Genomic DNA, 17,069 nt, shown 5'->3' on the forward strand with positions numbered 1-17,069 from the left:
GGACATTTGCTGACCTTTATGTCATGATTTCTCGCATACAGGGTCTTCAGGTGTCAACCAAGCAGAAGATTTCTCCTTGGGATGTGTTCGAGGGCCTGAAGCACTCGGCTCCGCTCTCCTGGGGGTGGTTCGGGACGGTGCGGGTCGACCGTAAAGTCACAAAGTTTGAAGAGCAACAGCGGCTCCTGCTTTACCACACTCACATAAAACCCAAACAGCGCAGTTACTATCTGGCGCCCCTCAACCTGCCCCAAGAGGAGGAAGAGCCACCTACACCTGTTGCTCCTGAGCCGGACAAGAAGGTGGATACAGGGAAGCCGGAGAAGACTGTCTCGAATGTCGCAACGGACTCCAATAAGAAGAAAAAGAAAAAGAAACCAACTTCTGCAAATAAACAAGAGGTACAAATGAGAAAGGAAGCAAAAAAATATATCATCTTTGTACACTGCTGCTTAAAAGTTTGGGATCAGTAAGATTTTTAAGCCTTTTTAAAGGAGACTTTTGAGTTTATTTGATTAAAAATACAGAAAAATACTGTAAAATTGTGAAATGTTAATGCAATTTAAAATAGGGTTTTTGTATTGTAATGTATTTTAAAGTATAATTTATTTTTGTGATGCAAAGCTGAATTTCCACATCATTACTCCAGTATTCAGTGTCACATGATCCTTCAGAAATCATTTTAATGTTGGAAACAGTTTTTTTTTTTTTTTTTTCGGAACCTGTGATAATTTTTTCAGGATTCCTTGATCAATAAAAAGTTAAAAAGAACCGCATTTATTTAAAATAGAAAGGTTTTGTAAGCCCTGTTCAATGTTTGGGGTCAGTAATTGTTTTTCTTTCTCTCTTGGAAAGAAATTAATACTTTTATTCATAAAGGATGTGTTCAATTGATAAAAGGTGATAGTAAAGACTTGAGAATTTTTATTTTTTATTTTTATTCATCAAAAAAAGTATAACAGGTTCCAAAAAAAAAATTCCAACATAAAACTAATGATATAAGTAATATAATGATTTCTGAAGGATCGTGTAACACTGAAGACTGGAGTAATGATGCTGAAAATTTAGCTTTGCATCACAGAAGTAAATTGTATTTTAAAGTGTGTGTATGTGTATATATATATATATATATATATATATATATATATATATATATATATATATATATATATATATATATATATATATATAATTTTTTTTTTTTTGAATTTTTTTTTTTTTTGAATTGCAATAATATTTCATAATATTACGCTTTTTTTTTTTTTTTACTATCAAATAAATTTAACAAAATCTTTTTAAAAAACATCATAACTCTTAATGATCCCAAACTTCTGAGCAGCAGTGTTTATTTTTGTATTTTTATTAGATACCTTTGAGTGTTTGGCCCCTATGATATTTAGTCATATGAATATCTAAACAATGGGATTATTATTTTTTGCTGCTTCTTTGCCTGTGGTTTTGTGATCAAATTTATTCAGTACTCTTTTAGAAGATGTGTAGTAGTGGTAGTAGTGTAGTAGTCTGTCAGAGGTAGAATGGGAGAGACTTAAGAAGTCATAAAACCAAGTTTTCCATTAAATTGTAATTAAAATTGCAATCATTTCCTGTGGTCTAGGACTACAAGCAGCACAATCCAGTCATGCAGTACACGCCAGGCATGGCTCCTGAATTGATGAACATGGGCCAACCAAACATGTCTTTCCGAATGGGCTACCAAGCTCCAATGAACATGTATGCCCAAAACCAGCCTCTACCACCAGGTCAGTTCATGCCTTTTAGCCTTTTTCACTTTTGAACTTGATAAAGCAGTTGTTTCAGTCATCTTATGCATCTTTTACTTGTTCTTTACCTTGTCTTTTCTGCATTCTTTCCCCCTAAGGAGGCCCCGGTTTAGAGCCCCCTTTCCGTCCCAGGGGTCCGATGGGCAAGATTCCTCCACGTGCCAACTACAACATGGCTAATATGCAGGGTGCTGGCATGGGCAACATGATGGGAATGGACAAGCCATACCAGATGGGCTATAAGCCCCCGCAGAGCATGCCTCAGGGGCAGATTCTCCGTCATCAGCTACAGGTCAGACTGGTGAGTCTGGTTTTACTAATCAAGACCCCAGACCAAAAACACACATGGTTTACTTGTATTTGTGTGATAGTTCATCTGCTTTGTTTTAACACATGTCCTGTAATTAGTGGTGCTTGCCCAGGCAAACATGCACTGCAGAGGCCCCTCACATATTTGTGACCAATGACTTATGCCAGTCTGGATCAGGCAAAAAAAAACATTTTTTCATGCACCTGTCAAGTTTGAGATTCTGGGCTGTTTTTTTTTTTTTTCGGACAAGTGGAAAATAAAACATCCAAAAGACACTGCTAAGTCTTTCTTTTATAGCACTTTATCTATTTGAGTCAATAGATTTCAATTACAATCCATATTTTTAAAGGCCGTTTTTGCAAAATGAGTTTTTTTCCTCTACACTGAGCCATAAATCTCCACTTCAGTAGCACTTACACGCCAAACTTTAAATTTTTATTATTGTCTATGTCCTGAAGGTTTTTACAGAAGGATTTGTTCATATATGTGACCCTGGACCACAAAACCAGTCATAAGGTTAAATTTGACAAAACTGAGATTTATACATCATATGAAAGCTCAATAAATAAGCTTTCTATTGATGTATGGTTTGTTATGATAGGACAATATTTGGCTGAGATACATCTATTTGAAATCAGAAATCTGAGGATGCAAAAAAATCAAAAAGACTGAGAAAATCACCTTTAAAGTTGTCCAAATTAGGTTCTTAACAATGCATATTACAAATCAAAAATTACATTTTGATATGTTTATAGTAGGAATTTTACAAAAAATCTTCATGGAACATGTACTTTACTTAATTTCTTAATGATTTTTGGCATAAAATAAAAATAAAAAAATTTGACCCATGCAATGTATTTTTGGCTATTGCTACAAATATACCCCAGCGACTTAAGACTGGTTTTGTGGTCCAGGGTCACATATAATTTGCATTTATAACATTTTATTACCCCAAAAACTGTAAAAAAAATAGTTTTCCGTCTGTTCTAGGTCTTTTTGAATTATGGAGTGACAAAATGAGACCCAAAATTCCTTCAATAAAAACATTTGAATCTAATGTCAAAAAATATTTTGACACTGACTTTTTTTAGATTTTAGATCGTTTAGATTTTTGTACTAGAAATGTATGTAAATTAGTGCATATTTGATTAAATAATGCCTCATTTGCATATTAAAACCTAACATTTTCGAAAACTTGTAATACAAAAATTGTTTGCAATTATCAATGTAATCAATCAACTGAGTAAGTATGGTGATAACTATTAGTTTGTTTTTTACCCTATTCACCTGCAGTGTCTCGCCTTAAGTCTAAGATCATGCCTCACTATTTCCTGCTCAAAACTCTCCTTCAGATCCCAGAAAACCTGCTCCTTTACTACTACTGAAGAATCATAATTTTAACCTTAATCTCCTTAGTGAAACCTTTATTAGTCAGACAGTGATTCTTCTTTTCTGAATCATTTAAATATTGGTGTCTAAGCCTGTAATGTACACAGTGAGTGTGCTGGGAATTAATAGTGTTAATAAATTACTTCTGGGATGGTATTCTCGTTAAAAAAAAAATAGCAGAGTAGAGGCTTAAACTGGGAAACAGGGTTGCCAGGTCTGCAAAACAAATTAAGCCCAAATGCTAGTTAAATCTAGCCCAGTGCATTTTTCCTCTCCATTGGGGATTCTCTCCATCAAAATTGCGTTCCAGAAAAATCAATTTAATTACGCAGAAATAGTGTAAACGTTGGCCAAGTCTGCAGTTTTACAAGTATTATGGCTTTAGTTGATTGAATGCAAATGGTTGTATATATGGGTATGGAAACCCGTTTAAGCCACTAAATAAAAAGTTAAAAAGGTAATTCTCACAATTCTGACTTGATAGCAACTTGATAGCACACAGTTTTGACTTTTCTTTCGTCAGAATTACGTGATATAAACTCATTGCAAAGTAGGAATTGTGGAATATAAATTGTGAATTGTGAGAGAAATTCAGAAATGTGAGATTTTCTTAAAAATGGAAGTTTATATCTTGCGATTCTGACTTGATTATACTCAATTGCATGTTTATAAATTGCAGTTGTAGCTTTCTAGCACAGAACTGCGACTTTATAGCACAATTCTGACACAAACTCACAACTGAGAGTTTATATCACGCAATTGTGAGAAAGTCGCAGTTAACTTTTTTTTTTTAATTATTATTTCTGGTCAGACATGTACAAATAATAAATAACAAGAAATATATCTGGTAAATAATTAGTGTTTGTTTGCTGGATATTGTATTTGTTATATTTGTATTTTTGCCATGAAAATAGCCTAAGATGCTGATATGGCATTAAATAAATAAATATGCTATACTATTTCTGGTCAGTAGCAGACACAAGCTTCCATATATGGGTCACGTCAGTTTAAAAAGGAAAAAATGGCTCGCTTTTAAAGTTTGAAAACCACTGATGTAGACCGTCATGGTGATGTGTTTCCAAGGACAAGCACCATCTGTGGATTTTGTCTCCTGTTGGTTTGTGAATGCTTAATTAAAAAATGATGCATGATAATTTTCAGGAAATGGAAGGCATTTGTTTTTTTTATGCTCTTTTTGCACTTTTCTAGAATCATAATCATTTACTTGGACAGCAGATCAGACAGGTTGCACCTAATCAACAGTATCCATCAATGCAACCGGCACAGGCAAGTACAGGCAAATTTGCATTGTTGATTTGTTGAGAATTCACTGGAAGCCAATGATAACAACCCAGTACTCTCACGTTGCTCTCTTCAGAACATTTCCCAGGGCTACACCACCTATGGTTCACACATGGGGATGCAACCGCACCCCTCTCAGCCCGGTGGAATAGTCCCTACTTCTTACGGTAACCAGGGCTTCCAAGGCGGACATCCTGGAACAAACCCAGCCATGGTGGACCCTCTTAGGCAAATGCAGCAGAGGCCTAGTGGCTACGTCCATCAGCAGGCTCCTGGAACATATGCACATACAATGCAGAACACACAAAGGTCAGTCAGAAAGGTCATGTCCTTTTTAATTTTGATCATATTTTTTGACCACAAAACCAGTCTTAAGTAGCATGAGTATATGTGACCCTGGACCACAAAACCAGTCATAAGGTTAAATTTGACAAAACTGAGATTTATACATCAAATGAAAGCTCAATAAATAAGCTTTCTATTGATGTATGGTTTGTTAGGATAGGACAATATTTGGCCGAGATACATCTATTTGAAATCTGGAATCTAAGGGTGCAAAAAAATCAAAATACTGAGAAAATCACCTTTAAAGTTGTCCAAATTAGGTTCTTAACAATGCATATTACAAATCAAAAATTACATTTTGATATGTTTACAGTAGGAATTTTACAAAAAATCTTCATGAAACATGATCTTTACTTAATTTCTTAATGATTTTTGACATAAAAGAAAAATCAATAATTTTGACCCATGCAATGTATTTTTGGCTATTGCTACAAATATACCCCAGCGACTTAAGACTGGTTTTGTGGTCCAGGGTCACATATTTGTAGCAATAGCCAACAATACATTGAATGGGTCAAAATTATCTATTTTTCTTTTATGCCAAAAATCATTAGGATGTTAAGTAAATGGTATGTTCCATGAAGATATTTAGTAAATTTCCTACCATAAATAAATCAAAACGTAATCTTTGATTTGTAAAATGCATTGCTAAGGTCTTCATTTGGACAACTTTTAAGGTGATTTTCTCAATGTTTAGATTTTTTTGCACTTTCAGATTGCAGATTTTCAAATAGTTGTATCTCGGCCAAATATTGTCCTATCCATAACATACATCAATGGACAGCTTATTTATTCAGCTTTATGACTGGTTTTGTGGTCCAGGGTCACATTTAGTCATTCTCCTGTGTTTTATTTTTGTTTAGTCAAGTTTTAGTTGACTAAAAGTCAAGCATTTTTTGTCAAATTTTAGCTGTGCTCAATTATAATTTCTTTTTAAAATAAAACTTTTACCTATAAACACAAATCAATAGACTGTCAACGCTTACACTTTTTTTTTTTTTTTTTTTTTTACCTCATCTAGTTTCCTGATTAATTTTATCATACAAACATTATGAAACCTAGCTGAAACAGTGAAATTCTTAATATTAATTGTTTTAATTAATTAAATGTCAGTAATTTTGGTTTGTTTGCTGTAACTTTTCTATATCGTATTTTGTTTTATGGCGTTGTTTCGTGTGTTATGCCTATTGTTATGCTTAGGTTATGGTTATAAAGGCATAAAAAAACATAAATTTGTTTTTGTAGAAATAATACAGAAAAATATCAGTGCATTTAACAGGTAAAAGCAAAATAAAAAGTAGTGCATGTGTGTTTTGTACTAAAACGTCTGTGCACAAGTAAATATAGCTTGCAGATTGATGGATCAGTTCATTTTAGGTCATGGAAATTCAGCTTTTTAGTCAGTGAAAGTTAGGGAAGTCATTTGACAATTGGCTTAGAGTGGGAACCTGGGAGCCAGAAATATTGCTGATTGATAGGGAATAAAATCGTTATTTCACTCAATAAAATGCACATCAATTTATAACTTTTTTGAAATGCTTTTTTTTTTTTTGTGTTATTCTGTCTCACTGTTCAAATAACCCTCCCATTAAAATTATAGACTGATCATTTCTTGGTCAGTGGCAAACATACAAAATCAGCATGGGATCAAATAATTTTTTTCCTCATTGTACATGCTGTCATTAACACAGAAAGAGTTTTTGTGTCCAGCCATGTTTGTTTTTAAGTTGTGTTTTAATGTAAAAAAGCGCTTTGACATTTCATTGTTTTATGTAAAATAATCGAGTTTAGACATTGATAGGTTCCGGTCATCTTAACTTTCACCTTCCGTCTCAGGTTTCCCCATCAGTCCATGCAGCAGACGCCTATGATGCACAGCCTGGGTCAAGGCCACATGGGAGCACAGGCCATGCATCCCAACATGAGGCCCAATCAGATGATGGAACAGCAGCAGCAGCAGCAGCAGCAGCAACAACAACAACAAGCAGCCCAGCAGCAACAACAGCAGATGATCAGACAGCATCCAGCTCTCAGAGTACGTACACCACATGCTGCAATGCATTGTGGGATACTGCGAATTTCACATTTCAAGGACTGACCTGTAATGTCATGGTATCTGTTTGTTGGTCTTAAAGCAGCAGGTGCAGGTGCAGCAGCAGCAGCAGCAGGTTCAGCAGCAAGTGCAACAGCAGCAGCAGGTGCAGCAGCAGCAGCAGCAAGTTCAGTCTCAACAGGTGCCGCAGCAGCAGGTTCAACAGCAGCAGGTGGCAGCAGCCCAGCCTCCCGGACAGGCCCTGGGAATGCAGCCCATGGTAAGACCGCAAACTATCTGCACATCTACAGCAGCTTTGAAAACGCATCGTGTACTGAAACACAAAGGGCTTTTTTTAATATATTTTGAACATTTTCTTCTCTATTTTGTCTCAGTTCCCACGGCAAGGCATGCAACAGACCCAGCAGCAGCAGCAGACCGCAGCACTGGTCAGACAGCTCCAGCAGCAGCTCTCAAGTATGCTTCAATATTTACATTTCTCCATTTTAAACAGCCATGATACAGTACTGTGTTTTTGCTAAATGTACATTGCCTTCCAAATGTTTTCAAAAGCTTGTGTCTAGATATTGGAGAATATCAAAATAAATCATTATTATTTCTTAAAGGGTTGTCCCCCTAATAGTCGAATAAACGTTAGTTGACCAAAATGAGTACACCCCCTCTAAAACTTAACAAATTGAGCAATTACTCTTCACTTGAAAGACATATTAGGATTCTTTGGAGATATAATGTTCCAACAGGCCCGCTTGATCAATTACCAAAGAAGAATGTCAAAATTATTTAGCAAATTAAGATTTTCCTATCAAAGTGATAAAATGTTGTGTTGCAAAAATGAGTACACCCTCCTGAGAGTTACTAAATAAAACTAAAAAAAAAAAAAAAGTGCAAGTTTAAAGCTATTTTTGATCAACCAGTAGTTATACTGAACCAAAAGTAATTTCCTGACAGTTAAAGGTGTTTTAAAGCCTACTGAATCATACCCAGACTTAATGCTGTCAACAATGAAACCACTTGGGAGAGAACTGCCAGGTGACTTATTTCTTAGCAGAAAAGAGGACAGTGGTACAAGAGGAATACCAAATTATTGTTTTAAGTGTGAAAATATAGCAGGAGTAGCACTGACATTCAAAAACAATGGCCTTGTGACATGGCTCCTGAAATAACCAGGTCCTAATGATGAGTGAATTTTTGCTACAAAATGAGGCAGAGAAATGCCATGTAAGAGTATCAGAGCAGGCAAAAGCTATGAAGAGTGACACTTTATCTCACAGAGTACGACGCAGCTTGCAGAAGGGACATGCATGGTTATTGTCACCACTAGAGTTACCTACTGTAGCCAAAGCACAGTAAACTCATTTAACCTCCTCCAAGGCCCATATTTACAAAATAGAGACTTCTGGGAATCCATACTCTGGTGTCAAGGGACCAAGTCAATCATTTCGGATCCAAAAGCATCCAAAATGTTCTGGTGTTGCTACAGGAGGAGTACAGCGAGAAGTGCCTGGCACCTACAGTGACGTTCAGTGGTAGTAAAGCTCTTCTACAGGGATGTATGAGTGCTGAAGGTGTGAGGGAGCTGTGCTTTATCAGTGCTGTCTTCAATTCACACACTACTGTGTGATGGAATACAAAAAACTGAAACTGCAGATGCTACCCTTCCCTTCATTCCCTGCATTATTGGGCATTTTTTCAGCATGACAATGAGGATATTTATTCTCCCAAGGTGAAAATCCTTCAGTGGACATGTATTTCACTCTTGAGCAGCTGTGGGGGATTCTGTAGAGAAGAGCTAAGCAAAAGGGCATTTAAAGAGGTCGTCCTCCAGGAGTTAAACAGGACAGATGTGAAAATTTGCCATGAACTTGTACACTCAGTGCCAAGAAGGGTCAGAGCAGTATACTTAATGTTCTGGAAGACATATTAGGTACTACAATATTATACATTTGCTGAATAACATATAGGGTGTACAGATTTCTGCAATCCATTATTTAAACAAAATTGGCTAATTTACTTATATTACAGGAAATATTGGCATATATTTTGTTGTTTTTATTAAGTATATGTTTAATACATTTAAATATTGCCATCTTTCCATGAATTATATTAGTGATCATTAAGAAAATACATCTTTTATATATATTAAGAGGGGGTGTACTCGTTTATGCTGTGCACTGTATTAATGGCAGGTTCTTGAAGTAATTACATTTTATTTGGCTTATTTGTAGTAGCCGCTCACTGTAATGTTAACCTAGATAAATGTGTGCTATTAGGTGCATCCAAGTGTTTTTGTGAAGTGTGGATGCTGTTAGCGCTCTACCTCATGACATGGAGGCACTGGCATGAACACTCGCATTTATTTTTCCAGATAGCAGTGGAAACAACTTAAAATATGCCATCGGTTTGGCTCTAAAGATAAGAGTAATAATCTGTAATACATCACTCTAGACTGTAAAAGGTTCAACTTTTATTTGTGCACACGTACAATGCACAACATTGTTGTGCTTTTGTAAAATAAAGAAAACAAACGCACATCTCAGTGAACTGGGCATCATTTATGTGTGCATTTGAGAGTGGAATAGGCTATAAAGGAGGATTACAATATACACACTACCTGTCAAAAGTTTTTGAACAGTAAGATTTTTTTCTGCTCACCAAGCCTGCATTTATTTGATCCAAAGTACAGCAAAAACAGTAAAATTTTGAAATATTTGTACTTTTTAAAATAACTGTTTTCTATTTGAATATATTCTAAATAAAATGTATTCTTGTGATTTCAAAGCTGAATTTTCAGCATTCTTACCACACTCACACTATCATTCTAATATTCTGATTTGATGCTCAAAAAAACATTATTATTATTATTAGTGTAATTTTTTCAGGTTTCTTTATTGAATAATAAAAGTTCATAACAGCATTAATATTAGCAGTAACATTATAAATGTCTTTATCATCACATTTGATCAATTTGAAACATCCTTGCTAAATAAAAGTATTAATTTCTCCAATCTGTTAAATGGTGAAGTGTATAATGTTACAAAAGCTTTTTATTTCAGGTAAATGCTGATCTTTGGATCTTTCTGTTCATCAAAGAATCCTGAAAACACTGTTTTCAAATATTGATAATGAGAACAAAAAGTTTCTTGAACTAACTTTAACTGAAAATTGATTGTCTACAATAATGCGTTACTTACACACTATTGTGCTGTTTAAATACTGTGCAGTTGCTTTGACACAATCTGTATTGTTAAAAGCGCTATATAAATATAAATAAAGGTGAGCAAATCAGCATATTAAAATGATTTCTGAAGGATCATGTGACACTGAAGACCAGAGTGGTGATGCTGAAAATGTAGCTTTGATCACAGGAATAAATTACATTTTAAAATATATTAAAATTTGAACAATGGCCTTACTATGTTTCTGCGTCTTGACTGTGGTAGTACCCTTGCTCTCTATGGAAGGTCAGAAAGCTCTCGGATTTCATCTAAAATATCCTCATTTAAAATATCCTTACGAGTTTGGAACGACATGAGGGTGAATAATTGATAACAAAATTTTAATTTAAGTGTACTTTCCCTTTAATTGTTTTCATCCTTCTGTATTAAAATGCATTTTTTTTTCTCTCCCTAGGTACTCAACCTGGACAGAACACCAATTCATATTTCTGAGAGCGGCCTGAATGCATTTCACCAGTGATAAAGAGTAGTTTCGCATCCATGTTAGTGGATCCCCTGCTACATGGAGCTTTCTAAGAGAAGAACCTGACAGAATCTGAAGTAGAGTCATTGTTTTCAGACATGTGTTTCTGAACGTCATAGAGGATTCATTCTGAGGTGAACCATGGAAGAGTTTATGTAAAAAGAAGTACAGGAAATTATAAGAATATTGCAACCTTTTTTATTTTATTTCAATTTGTACAATTTTTCAGTTTCGTGTATTTCTCATTAAAAAAAAACCATGTCAGTTTTCATGCCTTTGTCGTACATTGTATATGGAGTCTGACCTTTAATCATCATCAATCTTTGGAAGCCCAACAGCATCGTTATTGTTTATTACTACATTAAAGAAGTTCGCTTCCGGAACAAATTTACAGGTAATGCACTCACCCCCTTGTCATCCAAGATGTCCATGTCTTTCTTTCTTCAGTCATAAAGAAATTCTTTTTTGAAGAAAGCATTTCAAGATTTCTCTCCATATAGTGGACTTCTATGGTGCCCCGAGTTTGAACTTCCTAAAATGCAGCTTCAAAGAGCTCTAAACCATCCTAGCCAAAGAAGAAGGGTCTTCTCCATCGATTTTCTAAAGAAATTTATAATTTCTATACTTTTTAAACTCAAATGCTCATCTTGTCTAGCTCTGCCTGAACTCAAGACAGTTACTGTATGTCGAAAAACTCCCATCTCATTTTCTCCCTCAACTTCAAAAACGCCCTACATCGCTGTTTTACATTTAAGGTAGCGACGGAGGATGATTTTAAAAATGACTTTTATAGTTAAGGTAAAAAAATAAGATGTGAGTTTTTCAACCAGTTTTTCGACTACTCATGCACATTCCAGAGAAAGAGGAAAGACGAGCATTTGAGGTTAAAAAGTATATAAATTGTAAATGTTTTTAGAAAATAACCAATCGTTTCACCAGATAAGACCCTTCTTCCTCGGCTGGGATCATTTAGAGCCCTTTGAAGCTCCATTTTGGAAGTTCAAACTCGGGGGCACCATAGAAGTCCTCTACATGGAGAAAAGTCCTGAAATGTTTTCCTCAGAAAACAATTTCTTTACGACAGAAGAAAAACGGATGCATCTCAGATGACGAGGGGGTAAGTACATCACCTGTACATTTTTGTTCTGGAAATGACTTCTCCTTTAATTCACGTTGAGGTTCGAGTATTCATTACGATTGGTCTTTGGGAGTTCTTCTCCTTTCAAGACGACTAAACAACACTCCCGAATCCGGACCCAGCGCTCTTCCTTCAAACCCACACTCTCGTCCTTCATACCTCATCAGGAAGTTAAGAGAATCCCAGCTTCTCTCCTCAGGCGTGACTCCCAACCTCGATAAGACTTTATCCGCGAGCTCCGGCACCACAGGCTGCAGGAGAATCCCGTAAATCCTGAGGCACTCTAAAGACACGTGAAGGATGCTGTCAAGCCACCGCTGGTCTTCAGGATCTTTCCGGTCCAGTTTCCACGGGGCGTGTCTTTGCACAAACCCGTTAGTGAGGCGCACACATGCGCTAATGGCCTCTAATGCTTTATAGACATGTAGATTGTCAAAGTGCTGCTCTACCACGACCGGAAGCGTTGATACAGCCTCCAGCATTCTGTAGTCATCCGAGACGGATCTTCCTTCAAGCCCTTGTTTTGGAAAGCAAGTGTTGGAAAAGTGAGGATACACTTGCTTGGGATTAAGCGAGGACGCTGTGCAGCGGTTTAACAGCCCTCCGAGGGCGTCCGCTAACTCACTGTTGCACATCTTAACGACTTTATCATCGTAATAGTCACAGTCCGAATCAGGAACCCCTTGTCTGAGAAGAAAGTACCTCAAACCGTCCACAGTGAACTTCTCAATGGCGTCCAACGGCTTGATCACATTTCCGAGACTCTTGGACATTTTCTTTCCCTCCACCGTCCAGTGAGAGTGAACAAAAATCGTCTGAGGTAGAGGCAACCCCGCAGCCATTAGAAACGCTGGCCAGTATATTGCGTGAAACTTGAGGATGTCCTTTCCCACAATGTGATGGACCTCTGTCCACCATTGGGAGTGATTCTGAGGATATCCGACCACCGTCAGATAGTTGACCAGAGCGTCCAGCCAAACGTAGATGACTTGTTCTGGATCGCCCGGTACAGGGATGCCCCACTGGAGCCGGCTCTTCTGCCGGGATACCGACAGATCTGGGATGTCGTCTTCCAGCCACGGAAGAACCAAGTCGTGAAATTTGACAGGCTGGATGACCTTCGGGTTCGATCTGAGCCAGTGAAGCAATTCGGTGCGAAAGGCTGATAGGCGGAACATGTAATTGTCCTCCTTCATCCACTCCACCTGTCAATGAGGATGGAGAAATTATATTATGGCACTGTGAAGAACTTCAGAAGAGTTTGATCAGGTCTTGTATGTCAACACTACTAATCGATTAGTGATGAACTATCTTGTAGAAATGAAAATTCTTGGCTGAAGAAGGACAAAATTACACACTGGCCAGAGGGCCGATTACCGAACAAAATTTTTTTTTTTGCTCCCATGGATTTTGCCCTTTTTTTTTTTTCCACCATTGCATGAATTAAATAGCCAATATTTGCTTTTTACAATTTTGTCTTGCTTTTCACAGAAAAAATTAATTACAATTCTATATAGTAAATGCATAAAGACCCAAATTGGACTAATAAAAGTTTGTATACTATACACTATAACAACGTAAAATATTATTTGGAAAATATTTGGTTTCTGTTAAATTACATTGCTTTTTTCCTACCCGCTTTAGTACTGTCATTTATTTTAATTTAATTAGTTTTATTTAATAATCAAAAAAAAAATCTAATTATTCTTTCTTAATTTATTTTAATCAGCTTTTTGTTCTTTACTTTAAAATTCAGATTTTTATTTTAGTCCAAGTCTTATCTAATTTTTAGTTTACTTGCTTGAATCTAATTTGGTTCACTAATAAATGTTAGTCTACGATTTTATTTTTATCTGATTTGTTTACTTATTTTAATCAAATTTTTATGTATTTTACTCTAGTTTTATATTACTTTCAATCTAATTTGTAATATACAATTTTGTTGTTCACTTATAAATTTTAGTCTGTTTTATTTTTCTCTCATTTGCCTACTTATTTTAATCTTTAATCAAATTTGTATGTATTTTACATTAATTTATTTTAATCAAATTTGTAGTTCACAAATTATAATGTAATTTTATTTTTTATTTATGTTTTATTTATTTTTTTATCTCAGTCATTTACTTATTTTAATCCATTTCTGTATTTTACTCCAATTCATATTTATTTTAATCTAATTTTATTGTTCTCATACATACATATATAATTTAGTCTGCTTTTAATCTCATTTATGTATTTTAATATTTACTTTAATCTAATTTGTAGTTCACTTATTTTAATATAATTTTGTTCTCATTTGTTTACTTATTTAAATCTATATATATTTTAATCTAATGTTATTGTTCACTTATATAATTTAGTCTCTTATCTAATTTTTAGTTTACATATCTTTTTAGTCTATTTTTTTATCTCATATTTGTTAATTTAATCACATTTTGAATGTACTTTACACTTTTTTTTTTATTTAGCAGTTCACTTTTTTATTCTAATTCTATTATTCACCTATTTATATAATTCAGTCATGTATTATCTAATTTTAAGTTTACTTGTATATTTAATCTCATTTTTATTCATTTATTATAATCCAGTTATTATAAAATCTGATTTTTAAAATCTATTTTATTTGAATCCATGTTTTTATACTTTTTCCTAAAACTTCTCCATGGCCCCTATGCATCCCAGTTTGCCAACCTAGATGTTGCGATTGACTGACACAGCAGCACATGCTTTTATTCCCACACAGGATGGATGGACGGTACCTTGTGGCCGCTTTCAGTGGATACTTTAATCTGTCGTCCCTCCGAGTCTGTGCTGTCGGTGACTTGAGCTGGAGTAAGAAAACTTTCATCTGAAGTGGAGTACCAGCCTTCATACGTGCCTTTGTAGAGAAAGCCTTTGCTGTGGAGAACCGTCCAGAAGTGTTCAACAGCCTGTCTGTGCCTCTGCTCTGTTGTGCGAATGTAGTCAGTGTATGAAATACTACATCTTTGGAAAACATGCTTGAAACTCTCTGAGACCTCAGTGCAGAAGCTCAGAGGATCTTTACCAGCGCTGCTGGCTGCCTGCTGGATCTTGAGCCCATGTTCATCTGTACCTGCAGAAAAAACACACACAAACAACTCACTATAACATACTCATCTGATGTTAGTATATACCAGGGATCATCAAATCTGGACCTCGAGATCCATTTTCCTGCAGAGTTTAGCTCTTACCCTAATCAAACACACCTGAGCATGCTAATCAAGGTCTTCAGGATCATTAGAGAATCACAGGTAGGTGAGTTTGATCAGGGTTGGAGCTAAACTCTGCAGCGCATTGGACCTCCAGGGTAAGATTTGGGGAACCCTGGTATATACAGTGCCCTCTACTAATATTGGCACCCTTAGCAAATATGAGCAAAGGTGACTGTGAAAATAAATCTGCATTGATTATCCTTTAGATCTTTCAATGGAAAAATTCACTAAATTCTAACCATTCATTGAAGTAAAACTATGGAAAATGGTGGGGAATCTCATTATAAAATGTTTTTCTCTAGTTCACGTTGGCCACAATTATCAGTACTCCTAAAAAGGTTGTCTCTGAGGTATATTCCCATTAATGTTAAAAAATTTTGGGGGGTGGCTATGAGCATATAATTGTCCGGCCATGACTTTCTGTTCCACAGGATTATAAATATAAGGAACTAAATTAAAACCTGACTGCCTCTGTTAGATATCTTACTTATAATGGGCCATGGTTGCATCTTCCAGCAGAACGATGATCCAAAACAAACATTAAAATTGTGTCACTGAGCACAGAATGAGGCTTCTACCTTGGCCGTCCCAGTTCCCTGTAGAAACTGAAGAGAAGCACCACCAACATGAAGCTGGGAAGAGAGAGATTCTGTTTGAAGGAATGGTCTCTGATCTCTTGTCAGGTGTTCTCCAAACTCAGACATTGTTGGAGAAAACTCAGAACTGTTATCTTGGGAAAAGGATGTTGCAATATTTGGGTGCCAATAATAGTGGCCAACGTGAACTAGAGAAAAAACATTTATTTCATAATGAGATTTCACCCCCAGGTTCTATTAATTTACTTCAATGACAGGTTAGAATTTTGTGAATTTTTGGAATGAAAGATCAAAAGGATAAATTACGCAGATTTATTTTCACATCCACTTTTGCTTATATTTACCAAGGGTGCCAATATTATTGGAGGGCACTGTCACAGAGAGACTATATGTGACCCTGGACCACAAAACCAGTCTTAAGTCGCTGGGGTATATTTGAAGCAATAGCCAAAAACACATTGTATGGGTCAAAATTATTGATTTTTCTTTTATGCCAAAAAACATTAGGAAATTGAGTAAAGATCATATTCCATGAAGATTTTTTGTAAAATTCCTACTATAAATATATCAAAATGTAATTTTTGATTAGTAATATGCATTGTTAAGAACTTAATTTGGACAACTTTAAAGGTGATTTTCTCAGTATTTTGATTTTTTTGCACCCTTAGATTTCAGATTTTCAAATAGATGTATCTCGGCCAAATATTGTCCTATCCTAACAAACCATATATCAATAGAAAGCTTATTTATTGAACTTTCATATGATGTATATATCTCAGTTTTGTAAAATTTAAACCTTATGACTGGTTTTGTGGTCCAGGGTCACATATATAAAACATACCTGTGGCAAATCTGGAGCTGTATCCCTTTAAGAGCTTGTATCTGTGCAGGCAGTCAGCAGTGACCGCTGAATACACATGACCAATGTGAGGAGACGCGTTCACATAGAAGATGGGAGTTGTGATGTAATATGGTTTCGAGCTCTCTGTGCAAAAGCATCGCAGAGCCTGACGGTGATGAATACTGGAGACGCGTGAAAGTCTTCCGTGAGGAGAATGACTGGATAATCTCAGTATTATTGTTCTGGCTCTAGTCAGAGCACAGCACGGAGACCTCATCTCGAGACTGCAGCTCCTAGACGCCAACGATAGAACATCCGGGTCAGCGCTGTCATACCTGAGTTAACTTTCAAAGAAAAGGTCCAACCGATTTTCACAACTTTG

The 17,069-nt window shown here is 35.8% G+C and overlaps 2 protein-coding genes across 2 annotated transcripts; one reads left to right on the top strand and one right to left on the bottom strand.

Moving 5' to 3' along the window:
* Positions 1 to 23: 23 nt before the first annotated feature.
* On the top strand, positions 24 to 11,150 carry LOC141288166 (mediator of RNA polymerase II transcription subunit 12-like). The gene is made up of 9 exons (XM_073820266.1): positions 24 to 401; positions 1,616 to 1,760; positions 1,880 to 2,073; positions 4,690 to 4,767; positions 4,859 to 5,091; positions 6,964 to 7,162; positions 7,263 to 7,439; positions 7,555 to 7,636; positions 10,811 to 11,150. Exons 1-9 carry the CDS (start codon positions 24 to 26, stop codon positions 10,846 to 10,848), a joined length of 1,524 nt encoding a protein of 507 aa, XP_073676367.1. The 3' UTR covers positions 10,849 to 11,150.
* A 156-nt stretch (positions 11,151 to 11,306) lies between these two features.
* mars2 (methionyl-tRNA synthetase 2, mitochondrial) lies at positions 11,307 to 17,000 on the bottom strand. The gene is made up of 3 exons (XM_073821129.1): positions 16,688 to 17,000; positions 14,777 to 15,111; positions 11,307 to 13,222 (listed from the first exon to the last, which is right to left on the bottom strand). The coding sequence occupies exons 1-3, from the start codon at positions 16,962 to 16,964 to the stop codon at positions 12,071 to 12,073; spliced, it is 1,764 nt and encodes a 587-aa protein (XP_073677230.1). The 5' UTR covers positions 16,965 to 17,000; the 3' UTR covers positions 11,307 to 12,070.
* Between the last annotated feature and the right edge of the window lie 69 nt (positions 17,001 to 17,069).

The sequence above is a fragment of the Garra rufa genome, chromosome 16 (genome assembly GCF_049309525.1).
Source record: "Garra rufa chromosome 16, GarRuf1.0, whole genome shotgun sequence".
Lineage (NCBI taxonomy): Eukaryota > Metazoa > Chordata > Actinopteri > Cypriniformes > Cyprinidae > Garra > Garra rufa.

What these genes read in the sequence shown, in the direction of transcription:
- LOC141288166 (XM_073820266.1), top strand. Translation starts at nt 24, where the DNA reads ATGATTTCTCGCATACAGGGTCTTCAGGTGTCAACCAAGCAGAAGATT. An exon ending in CTTCTGCAAATAAACAAGAG is followed by an intron (nt 402 to 1,615) that starts GTACAAATGAGA and finishes CCTGTGGTCTAG; the next exon opens with GACTACAAGCAGCACAATCC. An exon ending in ACAATGCAGAACACACAAAG is followed by an intron (nt 5,092 to 6,963) that starts GTCAGTCAGAAA and finishes CTTCCGTCTCAG; the next exon opens with GTTTCCCCATCAGTCCATGC.
- mars2 (XM_073821129.1), bottom strand. Translation starts at nt 16,964, where the DNA reads ATGAGGTCTCCGTGCTGTGCTCTGACTAGAGCCAGAACAATAATACTG. An exon ending in CAGCTCCAGATTTGCCACAG is followed by an intron (nt 15,112 to 16,687) that starts GTATGTTTTATA and finishes TTTTTTCTGCAG; the next exon opens with GTACAGATGAACATGGGCTC. An exon ending in CCACTGAAAGCGGCCACAAG is followed by an intron (nt 13,223 to 14,776) that starts GTACCGTCCATC and finishes CCTCATTGACAG; the next exon opens with GTGGAGTGGATGAAGGAGGA.